The 12124-nt window shown below is 58.4% G+C and overlaps 1 protein-coding gene across 1 annotated transcript in view; it reads left to right on the forward strand.

Moving 5' to 3' along the window:
* Positions 1-12124, forward strand: part of PTPRU (protein tyrosine phosphatase receptor type U) — a 56699-nt gene that overhangs the window by 15015 nt on the left and 29560 nt on the right. The window contains exons 7-13 of the mRNA XM_035901306.1: positions 2668-2976; positions 6781-6890; positions 7297-7498; positions 8321-8423; positions 8556-8829; positions 10552-10588; positions 11100-11238. Coding sequence (XP_035757199.1) covers positions 2668-2976; positions 6781-6890; positions 7297-7498; positions 8321-8423; positions 8556-8829; positions 10552-10588; positions 11100-11238 — 1174 coding nt within the window. The remainder of the gene's footprint in view (positions 1-2667; positions 2977-6780; positions 6891-7296; positions 7499-8320; positions 8424-8555; positions 8830-10551; positions 10589-11099; positions 11239-12124) is intronic.

Here is a 12124-nt window from a genome sequence, read left to right on the forward strand (position 1 = left end):
ACCCCCCCGCCGGGATCGTGGCCGGAGGGCAGTGGAGTGTACGGGCAAGGCTGGATCTGGAGCCAACGCAATCAGCCTGTGCGGAGGGGCTGAGTATCCATCCAGCCTGGAAATGCCCTGAGGGACGGGGGGTTCTTGCTGATCGGAGTCAACAGTAGCCGGGCACATCGAGGAAGGTGCAGGAGCGGGATGCACAGGGTCGCCACCTGCCACATGGCTGGGTTCTGTCCCCGGCACTGGGCAAATGTCGGCAGGAGATGGCTGCTCCCCCTCCGCCAGGGCTGCAGGCTCAGGGCTGGATCCAGCTCAGGGCATCCCCAAATCTCAGGACTGCCGTCCCTGAGGATGAGCCCCTCGGCTGGCCCTAGCGAGGTTCCCATCTCGTTCCCTTGGAGGGAGCTGTAGATTATTCTCCAGTGCCCGGTTTTGAGTGGTTGGTGCCTCTAAAAATATTTCTTCTAAAACTACATTAATCCTATGCTGCACCAGAAGGCTGGTAGCTTTGGCTGGGGGGGTTGGCTGCCTTCCCACGCACAGCGGTGACCTGGAGGTAATTCAGGGCAACCCTGTCCCTGCCGAAGCCCCCTTGGGGTGTCCCCAGGGAAGGTGGGAGCTGGGGTTTCTCTCTGCCAAAATGCCCCAACAGACCCCATGGTGCAACCATGCTGGTCTGGGGGGCGGTGCTGGGGGAAGACTTCTCTGGTGCCGTTGGGCTGCGGGGGAGCCTGTTTCCCTCAGGGGAGTCTGACCCCCGCATCCCTACGGGGGGTGACCCGGGTTGGGGGACATCCATGGCTGCGGTGGGGATGCTCCATGGCAGCTGCCTTCCCAACGCTGGCGTTTTACTGCTGGTAATGGAGCAAAGTCAAAGGCAGCAAGACAGCGTGGTGGAGGCACAGGATTGTCACGCCGTGTTCATCCCGAGACCCAGCACCGCTGTGGTGCTGGGCTGGGACCCTGCACAGAAAAACCCCCCCACCCCAACAAAAGCGCAGGTCCGTGCTGCTGAGCTGGGAGTGAGCTGGGAGCATCGCCCCGCAGGCAGGGATCTGTGGGTGCATCCTCCTTACGTGTGGCAGGAGCCGAGCAGGACACGTCCCGGTCCCCAGGGATGCAGGGTGTCCCTGGTGGCTTTGGCCATGGGGAGTCCAGGCGTGAGGTCAGCTTTGGAGATGGGTGCGCTCAGGAGTACGAGGAGAGTGGCCGGTGCTGGCGCAGGGGTGGAGGGGGAGATGCAAACCCTGACCCAGGCATCGTGGCAAGGGGCTGGCGGCAGCTTTTCATCCCGGATTCATTTTCAGAGGTGCTGTGGGAAAGTCCAGATTTCCATATAACCTTGAAGCCAATGACTGGCACTGTTTGGCACTCTTGACACCCCGTATTTAATGTCCTGTGGTTACCACGTTTAGGCTTTCCTGGCTCTTCCCACATGCTGTAACGATGCATTTTTCTCCTCGGCTTCCCGTGGGTCACGGTGGGTTTGCAGATGGTGACACAGCCGCCCTTCCTCCACCCGAAAGGCGGCTGTGGTTGGATCCTCTGCACCCTCCGAGCCTTGCCAGCCCATTTGCATCCCCTGTGCTTTGCAGGATCTGGCCCAGGAGGGGACCCTGGAAAAAGCCGCTGGGTAGATGCATCCTGCAGCCCCTGGGTCAAGGGGAGATTCCCCCCATGGCCACGTGCCGCTGGCCATCATCGGCCCCGGGTGCTGTACTGCTGGCTCCCCCCAGAGTATTGAGATGAACAAAAAGAAGAGGGGAAGGTTGAAGCCTGGCACCATACGGTGCTGCCCGGGGAGGTGTGGGGGCTCTGGAGGCCTCGAGGAGAGGAGGAGGCAGAGGTCCCCGTGCCCTTGGCCACCCACGGGGAGTGATGCCTGTGGGCTTCGGGGCTTCGGTTCGGTGTTTTTTGGTAGAGCCAGACGTGGCAATGGGTTTAAGGCTGGGGTCCCCGCAGAGTGGGGCTGTGTGCCTGTTGCTGTGCTCACCCCCCAAAATCAGCTGCGGTTTTGCACAGTCCCGCAGGGGCATCGGGACCTGCAGGTGCATCCACTGAGGTTGCAGAAGCCTCTTGCAACGCTGAATTTTTCCATAGTGCAAATCCCAAGGGAATCGCCTGGGGCATCAGCTCAGGGGCAGGGTGGGCAAAGACCCTCCCTTCCCTCTCGGTGTCCTTCCCACCACCCTGGGGTGTGGAAAGGAGTTTGCTGCCATTAACCCCAACCACCTGTGTGCATCCGCTTTTGGCAAAGGGGCTCAGCTCCTTGTTAAATCCAACTCCTTCCTGGCGACAGCACTCAGCCTCTGTCCTTTCGAAGATGGGACACGGGCTCGATGAAAACACGAGGGCTCCCATCGTGCAGGCACGTCTGTCTGGGTATTTGTGGTGCAGATGCTCCCAGTGCCCGCCGGGGCTCATCTTCACCTCTGTAGGGGAAGAGGAGCAACAGGGGCTGCTGTCCCTGTGGTGTTGGTGGCTTTGAAGACCTGGTGATGTCCCCAGCCTTGTCTGCAGGGCAGCAGCATCCTGTGCCAGGGCTGGTCCCAGTTTTGGGGTCAGGGTTGCTCTCCATACCCACCCATCTCACTCCTGCGCTGTATAATACACAGAAGCCCACAAGATGTTTTGCTTCATTGCTCATCTCTCCCCATCTTTCTGCCCCCACAGAGCCCATGCGGGCCCCCAAAGGCCTGGCTTTCTCCGAAATCCAGTCCAGGCAGCTGACGTTGCAGTGGGAACCACTGGGTTACAACCTGACCCGCTGTCACACCTACACCGTCTCGCTCTGCTACCGCTATTTCGTGGGCACCGGCCACAACCAAACCTTCCGGGAGTGCGTGAAGATGGAGCGTAACGCCAACCGCTACACCATCAAAAACCTGCTGCCCTACAAGAACATCCACGTCAAGCTCATCCTCTCCAACCCTGAGGGTCGCAAGGAGGGCAAGGAGGTGATATTCCAGACAGATGAGGATGGTGAGTCAGCCCGGGGGGTGCATCGTCCCCAAAAACACGACTCCATGGCTGGTGAGCTGCCAGGGTGTGGCATGGTGCACATCTGCAGCTCTTGGCCAGGGCCATGATGGGAATATCTCCTGCGGCCATCACCCTAACAGGGAGGTGAAAAGGCTGTCGCAGCCCCGGGGCTGTGCAAGGGGAGGGAGAGACAGGGGCAGTGATGGTGGCTGGGAAGGGGAATGCTGGGAGCGGCGTGGGGGGACGAGGGGACTGGATGGGGACGGGGCAGCACCGCTTGCTCTGGCGGAGGAACATCCTACGTTGCTGCAGAAATGCTGCCCTGGTCCTTCGAGCGGAGCGTTTTAGCCGTGCCCGGTCTGGTGAAGGGCACAACGGCTGGCCGATGCCCGGCTTCTCCCAGCACGAGTCTTCCTTGCTCATCCCTTAGTGTGGAACCAAAGCTGAGCAGCAATAACAATTAAAACAATCAGTGCTTTGCACTTAGGTAACGTCTTTCATCTGCTCAGTCACTGATTAATTTGGCGTTGTTATGGTTCTGGGAGAGTGCTGTTAACCAGAGCCCAGCATAGCTTTGCTCGGCTTCCCCAATGCTCTTCCCTGGTTAAGTTTGCTCTCAGGTGGGTTCGGGTTGTGCGATCGAGCTCTGCGGATGAGCGCGTGTTGATATGCAGTGTCTGGCCCCCGTTATTTGCCAGCGATGTTGCTCCTGAACAGCCGAGCTGTTTCTCTTCTCCCCATCCTGGCCATGCCCTGGGGTTAGGTCCCGCTGCTGGCACCCGAGCAAGGCTGATATCCTCGCTGGAGGCTCCAGTGTTGCTCCAGGATTCCTGGCTTTGGCATCTCTTGCTCCTGCCCAGCCCTTCCCCAAGTATGTCCTGGAGCTGGGGCTGCCGGAGAAGTCTCCCAGGTCTGGCCTTACTCTGCACCGTGGTCCCTGGCTGTGGCTCTCCATCAGCAGCGTGCTTGGGTCATTTTGGGCTCTGGAGATCCAGTGAATGTGGCAGGAGGTACAGGGCAGAGCCGTCTCCCTTTCTCCAATGCCACCCATCAGTGATGGGCCACATCCCGGGCTGGCAGCTGCTGGTAACAGCTCCTTCCACTCTTTGCTGTCCCATCAGCATCTCCTCTGCGTGCCGTGACGACTCAGCCGCCTTCAAGGACAGCTGGGCAGCCCCCAAATGTGGACGCTCTGACCGCTGGTCCTGCAGCCGGTGGGGTGAGGGGGTCTCATCCTGGTCTGCGGAGGGCAGCAGCAGTTGGGGCTTGCATGGGGTGCAAGGAGCTGCTGCGCCCTGGAGTGGGTGCTGGGTTCTGAGAGTGACTGGAGCATCCCTGGCTCTCGCAGAGTCACCGGTGCTTGCTGTTAAGCAAGAACATAATTAATCTCTGAAGCGCTTTTTAGCATCAAGAATCAGCAATTAAGGTGGAAGAACTGATAATTGCAAAGGATCTGGCCATCTCCAGACCCCCTGGGTGACCCCTGAGCAGAAGCCTGCCATGAAGTCCCCCCGCATGGGACTCGCCTTGATTTGGGACCCGCCAAAACGTGCAGCTTTTCTGCGTGCATTGCTCATTGCTCCCATTTCCCAGGCTGGAAAGCAAAGCCTGCAGAGCTCCAGCAGAGCTGGGACCAGTTTTCATCTCTAAAGGTGCCTAAATTTGGCACCTTTCTCTGCGCAGCAGCACTTTCTGTATCCCCAACCTTGAGCCTGCCCGACCGGGGGCACCCAGCTTCATGCTCCCGATGGTTTCTTTTCCAGCTATAATTGCTTCAGCTGTTCTCACTGTGCTGTGACTGCTCCAGCTGTTTTCTTATGGAATATTAATACAGAGGCTCCAGATGTTTTTTTGCTGTACTGTAATCACTCCAGCTGCTTTCCCCTATGCCTCGATTAACTGGGGCTTGCAGCTTCCCCGTTGGATTGAACCTGGGGCCGTGTACTTGTTCAGGCTCGGGTGGGATCGACTGATGGATAGCCACCTATGGATATATAGCAGATATTACACACAGGCTTGGCCCAGCATCTCCCTGCCTGGGAGGGCGATGAGGACTCGAGCTCCCACAACTGGGTGACAAGCAGCCGCCTGTGCAATTAAGCGAAGGTGGTGAAGGTTCATTAATAATAGGACCCTTGATTGTGGTTTATTTTGGCAGGAGGCCAGCTTCGGTTGCAGGATCTGCTGATTGGGGGGTGTGTGTGGGGGGGGGGGGGGGGGGGGGGCTGCTAGTGTGGGCTGCAAAGGTGCACACCCCCATCCCAAGCGGTAAACCTTGGGTTTGGGCTGGAAAAAAACGTTTCTGGGGCATTAATCACAGGGCCAAACCAAGAGTGTTGTTCATAGCATTCCTCTTGGACCCCGGGCAAAGTCCTGCTGGCTCCTGGGTCCATGGGCAGGACACAGAGAGAAGAGAGCGACCCATCCATAGGTTGCCCAGCTGGTGTTTAAGTGCCTCATATAGATCCAGGGGAGCTTGGGAAGGTCAGTGACCCCCGGCTGGAGATTTTGGACTGTATCTGCATGAAACGGTGAGGCTCAATCCCAGGTGCCTGTGGAAATATCATTGCAGCATGCTGGTGCTGCGGGGAGGTGTGTGCAGGGAGCCAGATCTCTCCCTTGCAGGCAGGGTGCATGCAGTGCCAGCCAGAATAAATATGTATAAATGCATAAATAAATATATATGATGTATATGGATGGCAGAGGGGTGTACGCACACCTGGGAGCCGTTGTGCGCCTCTGCAGGGCTCAACGTGCTGCATGCACACGTGCGTGGTGCCCATACCTATATATATAAAAATATATAGGCTATATATATATATAAATATCTATAGAGGTACACACATCCTCGCCCTAAAGGTTTCCGTAATTCTCCGTGAATTTAATAAGTGCCTTGTGTACACGTGTAGGACACGGTGCCTCTGATTAAATTAACTTGTAAATCAAGTGGAAATTGTGTATTTGCACGGTGGGAAGCGCGCGGAAGGCGATCCCTCTCTCTCGGCCCCATAATTAGATCTGAATAAAAGCTGCAAAAAAAACCAAACCAACAGAGGGGAAGAGTTGATGTCCCTCTGCAGTGAGAGGGTGGGTGTTTTGGGTACTCCGTGTTTTGGGTATTCGAGCCCGCAGCGGAGGATGCTGCTGGTGAATCGTGGTCTTTGCCGAGCCATCGCCTCTCCCATCCTCCTCGCTGACCCCCTCGGGTCAAGAAATCCATGGTAAAGAAGCGGATATTGATCCTGGTGCTGTCGATCGCTGTTAATGTTTGCGGTTATTATTGTTGGTGGTGTTAATTAGGGGGAAGGCTGGGGCACGTCAAGCCTGCCTGCAGGTGAGGATGTTATTGCTTGCCGGGGGGAGAGCCAGCAGTGTCCCCCGAGCATGCTGGTGGCTCCGGGGGGGATTTGGGTTGTATGGGAAAAGGGAATTTTTATTTTCATTCCTCGCATGGGTGAACTCAGGCAAGCTCTGGTGGTGACGGTGCGCGGGGGGTTTGCTGCTATGCTGTCGGAAAGCGGGTGTGACACCCAGGAATGGTCCCTGCGGGGTTTGTGCCCTGGCGTGGGGACCTCCCCCGCCGTGGCAAAGTGTCACCGGTGGGCCCGGGAGCACATCATTGCCCTGGGGGGCCACCAGCCCCGTCTGGTGGCACGTACCGGAGCTGGGCGACATGGCGGAGGGGACGTGGTGGCTTGGTCACGGGGGAGAGCTGCTGCAGCCGCCTGGAGGGGTTTCCCAGAGGATTTCTTTTTCCAGCCCAGTTTCTTACCGCATCTGAGCACATCCCCTTTCCTTCCCCAGTGCCTGGCGGCATTGCCTCGGAGTCCCTCACCTTCACCCCGCTGGAGGACATGATATTTCTGAAGTGGGAGGAACCGGTGGAGCCCAACGGCCTCATCACGCAGTACGAGGTACGTCCCGGCCAGCTGTGGCACCCACGGGGGACCCACGGGGACACGGGAGGGTCTTGTTGGGGGCGATGCAGTGAGGGGGATCTGGGGCAACCACTGCTTTTGGTCGCGGGGATTAAGGGTGGCTGCGGTGTTATTGTTGCCCCCGAGCCCTTCGTTTGGAGATGGATGCAGCCTGCGTTCATCCTCTGTCCCTGCTGGGGGGCCCTACTTTCGGGGTCACTGTTATTACCCAGCAACGGCTTTTCCAATGGACCTCTACTTCCCCAAAAAGCATCTGCCTTCCAGGCTGCCCCTATGGCCATCCCGCTCCTCTGAATCCATCCCTTTAACCCCTTCTCCACCCGGATCTGGGCTCTCTCCTCTCTCCCATGGCTGCTGGTGATGCTCTGCCCCGTCCTTGCAGATCAGCTACCAGAGCATCGAGTCCTCCGACCCGGCGGTCAATGTGCCTGGCCCGCGGCGCACCGTCTCCAAACTACGCAATGAGACCTACCACGTCTTCTCCAACCTCCACCCTGGCACCACCTACCTCTTCTCTGTCCGGGCCCGCACTGGCAAGGGCTTTGGGCAGACGGCGCTCACCGAGATCACCACCAATATCTCCGGTAGGTTCCCTTGGGCTCCATGCCCGGTTCCGGGGCTTCTCCTCCGCACAGGTATATGATGGCAATGCTGGAGCCTCCAGTGCACTCCTGTGGTGCCTGACTTTGGTGACTGGCTGCTGCTATCAAAGGATGCTCTTGGTGTGGTGGCAGCCAGGCCATGAGCCCCTCGGGCAGACCCCAAACCCATCGGCTGGGCTGCCCGTGGGTCTCTGGCTGGGGACTCTGGCCAGCCTGGCACACCGGTGCCATCTGAGCTATCAGTGTACAAGCAAGGGATTAGTTGGGCTTCATTAATAAGCCTTGCAGTACTTGGGGCTGTTTGCTCATGTCTGCCACATCGCTATTAACCACAGCAAATGGGCTGAGATGAGCCCTAATGGGGGCACCAAAACTGCAAAGCAGCACAAGCTGGACCCCAGCGGCTGCTTGGGGACCACAGGGCTGTGCTGGGCACGAGGGTGTCCCCCCACCTTGGTCTGGGGATGCTACTGGGCTGGCTTGGGTGTGCTTCAGCCCCAGGTGGGATGCTTGTGCTGTGCCAGCTGTTTGGAGCCGTGCGTCCCCAGGTGCATCCCACATGCATCCGAGGTCAGATCCTGCTGCCATCTCCTCCACTCTGCCAGACCGGTGTTGATAACCCCCCTCATGCACATCCGTGGGTCCTCTCCCAACTGCGACGTTTGCTCAAGACCTGGAGGGGTTTTCTTTCTTTGTAATAATCCGTATTACACCATTTGGTGATGCCTTGCTGTGGGGCAGCCCCGAGCACGTCCCTGGGGACCACGACTCACCCTTGCCCGCTCTCTCCTGCTCCCTTTGCAGCTCCCACCTTTGACTACGGGGACATGCCGTCGCCGCTGAGCGAGTCAGAGAGCACCATCACGGTGCTGCTGCGGCCGGCGCAGGGCAGAGGGGCTCCCATCAGGTAGGCTGGGGCTGTGCGAGGGCGAGACCCCCCACAAATGGGGTGTCATGGCATGGATGGCGGGGTCAAGCACCAGGGAAAGGGCAGGACCATCCTTTTCACGAAGCTAACCTGCGCCTGGCCCTCAACCAGCACCTACCAGGTCATCGTAGAAGAAGACCAGCCCAAGAAGCTCAAGCGGGAGCTGGGTGGGCAGGAGTGCTTCCCGGTGCCGCTCACCTTCGATGACGCCATGTCCCGCGGCTCTGTACACTACTTTGGAGCCGAGCTGCCCGCCAGCAGCCTCACCGAAGCCAAACCCTTCACCGTGGGGGACAACCAGACCTACAGTGGCTACTGGAACCCACCGCTGGAGCCCAAGAAGGCATATCTCATCTACTTCCAAGCCATGAGCAACCTCAAAGGGGTGAGTGGTTGTGGGACCCGGCTCCATTTGGTGGGGGGTCTGGGGTCCTGGTTGGACCAGGCAGGAGCCCACCTGGGGTCAGGGCGGGGTTGTTTGTCAGAAAAAATGGCACTTGTTTTAGATCCCCCTCCCTTGGGCCCCTGCTCTGGGCACATCCCCAGTGTCCTGCCTGGGGGGAGCTGGTGCTCCAGGACACCCTTTTGGAAGGTTGGGATCATGGATGGGTGTCTCCCTTCCTTCTGGCACCCCCAAGCTGTGCCCATCCCCCTTCCGGTGCCAGTGCTGGGGGTGATGGAGCCCAGCATCTTCCAGTCACTGCGGTACCGGCTGGGACCCCAACCAACACCAGCATGGAGCATGACCACCTTCCTGGGGCTAATCCTGGGGTGGGAAAGGACCATTTGGGCAGCAAGAGCCATGTGTGCATTACTGGGACCTGCTGCTAAAACAGCAGCTGCTGCAGAGAGCTCCTGGGAGGCTGCCGAGTTCCTGGGCTGCCCTCCCTGCCTGCTGCTGCCTGCTCTCTCGTCGGAGCTGTAACAGCCCCGTTCCGAAGCTGTAACAGCCCTGGCTGATTTCCTCCAAGTCACCAGTGGGACCCCTGGAATGCCCTGGGGACCCTTCTCAGCTTCGCCGGCTCCGGCAGCTCCCGTCCCACCCCGGGGAGGATGAGCTGTGAAGGCGAAGCAGCAGGACCGCAGCAGCATCCTCATCCTGCACGGCTCCGTCTTGCGGAATGGTGCCGGTTTTTGAATCCTGGGATCATTCACACCTCGCTGGGTTGTAATTAGAGCTGAGATGGACGAGGAGGATCTCAGCTCTGGCTTGCTCAGGCACTGCTGGAAAATAACTGGTGGCTGACGCTGGTTTATAGCCTTCCTGCTGGGAGGCAATGGATTTGTCCCGTCTGCTGTCAGACATTGTGAAAAAGCTGGATCTCAGCTTGGGTTTTTTGTGGTTTTTGTGCCAGATGGAGCAAGAAGCAGGAGAAGCAAGAGCTGGCAACCTCGGGGAGAGCGGTGCTGGAGCCGGCCCTGCCCAGGGCGCGCTGTGTGGGCAGGTCTCGGTCCGAGGGCGGATGGAGCAGCGTTGCCAGCACTGGTGTCCTGAGGGGCTGGAGGATGCTTGGGGAGGAAGGCAGTCCTGCCAAAATGGTGCTTTTTATTTTGCAACAGAAGTCGGATACATGGAAAGATGGAATATTTTAGCTGAACCCATCCCTAAAAATGCAAATGCTAAAACTGTTGGAGAACTGAGCTGGAAGCCCTCCTGGCAACCTTGGCAGCACACGTGGAGCACCAGGGATGGAGCTTGTAAATTTTGACTGACGAAAAAAAGCCCCATGAAGCTCTGAATGAGGACCTTGGGAGTGTTTTGGCTGTAGTCGGTGATGTGCTGGTGACCTGTGGCTCGGCTGGGTCTGCTGGATCCCTCCTTTGTTGATCCTGAGCTTTGCCATCCTCTCTGTGCCAGGAACAATGGCCTCGGCTAAACCTGGGGATGCTGGGGCCAGATCATTCGGCAGCATCTCTTGGTGTGTGTGTCCCCAGGAGCTCCTTTGGCTCAGCGGCGGGTGCTGCAGCACAAATCGCCTGCAAACTCTCTCGATTTGGGGGTCAAAGCACCAACAGGACCAGCTTTGCGTCCACCCAGCCTCTCTCAGAGTGGGAGCAGAGCCGCCGGGATGCTCATCCGACATTGATCCCTCTTTTTTTCCTATAGGAAACCCGGCTGAACTGCGTCCGGATCGCCCGCAAAGGTGAGCTCTCCCTTTCCCAACCAGCGTGATCCCGCCGAGGCTGTGGACCCGAACCCGCAGCTGCTCCAGTGGTCGGCCATGCCAGCGGGTGTCATTAACAGCGCTGCCGGTGGTCGGGGTGTACACGGTGGTGTACTACAGCCCCGTCCCACGCTGTTGTTTCCCACTTTCTTTGGTATCTGGGTTTTTCCCTTGGTTGAGTTTTTCCTCTTGATGCCGTTATTGTGGTGGGAGACCGGAGTTGGTGGTGCTGGATGCTGAATCCGGGGATGGACAAGCTTACGCTGGGTGTGACGAAAGGTGGCACAAAGGGACCATCTCACCCCATGGGAACTGATTGAAGGACTCTCCCACGGTCATGGTGTAGCACTGCAGAGTCTTGATGGAATAAAATGTTTTTAAGGAGCAATGCACATTCCATGGGACAAATCCCAGTGTTTTCCCACCTGATGTTGCCAACCCCCCTGGAGCCGAGCGTTGACCCCTCCTGCCTGTCCTTGTCCCCTGGCAGCTGCCTGCAAAGAGAGCAAACGTCCCCTGGAGGTGTCGCAGCACTCGGAGGAGATGGGCCTGATCCTGGGGATCTGTGCCGGAGGGCTCATCGTCCTGATTATCCTTCTGGGAGCCATCATCGTCGTTATTCGGAAAGGGTAAGGAGACCTGGTGTGGTGGCTGGTGCCTCCATCCGTTCCCTTCTCTCAGGTCAGCCCTTCTCCACCACCCCAGCACTAACTGGGAGTTACTGGTGATGATACTGTGCTAGGCAGACGTGAGCTGTGCCTCCATGCACTTGTGCATCCCACCGGGCACGGTGCCATCCTTGTTCTGTGACACCAGGCATGGCAGGAGGCACTGGGGACACTGGGGACCAAGGAGCAAAGTCCCAGGAATGTCCCTTCCCCCCCGGGGCTCTGCAGGCTTTGTTCCACTGTCCCTCTCCCCCTGTATTTTTCAGTCTTTTGCCTCCTTATCTGCTGCTTCCTGGCTTTGTGCTGCTCTGATGATTCTGCATCGATGGAAATGCTTCTGGCTGGGATTGGGCTCAGAGGGGCCCTGGGTCAACGCTGAGCCCAGTTGTCCCTGTCCCACCAGCTCTCCCCTTGCTAACAGCAGCCAGGGGACCCCAGGACGTGCAGCCCTGTACCCCTCCAGCCCAAAATTACAAAAATCAGCTTGGTCTGCATTGAGATATATTGTGTCTGGGCTTCCCCGCTGCCTTGGCCGGTCTGGGGCTGGATCCATCCACGTGAACGTTGCTCCCTGGGGTCCGGCTGTGCTGGTACCCTCCTGTAGAGGTGGATTAGGGATGGGCCCACATGTGATTCCCTTGGATCAAGGGAGTGTTCCTAGAGATGGAGAGGAGGGGAAGGCATTGCACCTTTCTGCTATCGCCCCTCGCTGTGCCCCCAGGACGATGGGCGAGCGCCCAGCACTGGCGAGAGCAGAGCCCCAGCAGTGCTCGGTTCTGGGGTGATGGTCGGGATAAACCTCCATCCACAGCTTTTGCTTTGAAAGTGGTGCAGTGTGTCCTGCTGA

Source organism: Egretta garzetta, unplaced genomic scaffold (assembly GCF_000687185.1).
Source record: "Egretta garzetta isolate BGI_Z169 unplaced genomic scaffold, ASM68718v1 scaffold368, whole genome shotgun sequence".
Lineage (NCBI taxonomy): Eukaryota > Metazoa > Chordata > Aves > Pelecaniformes > Ardeidae > Egretta > Egretta garzetta.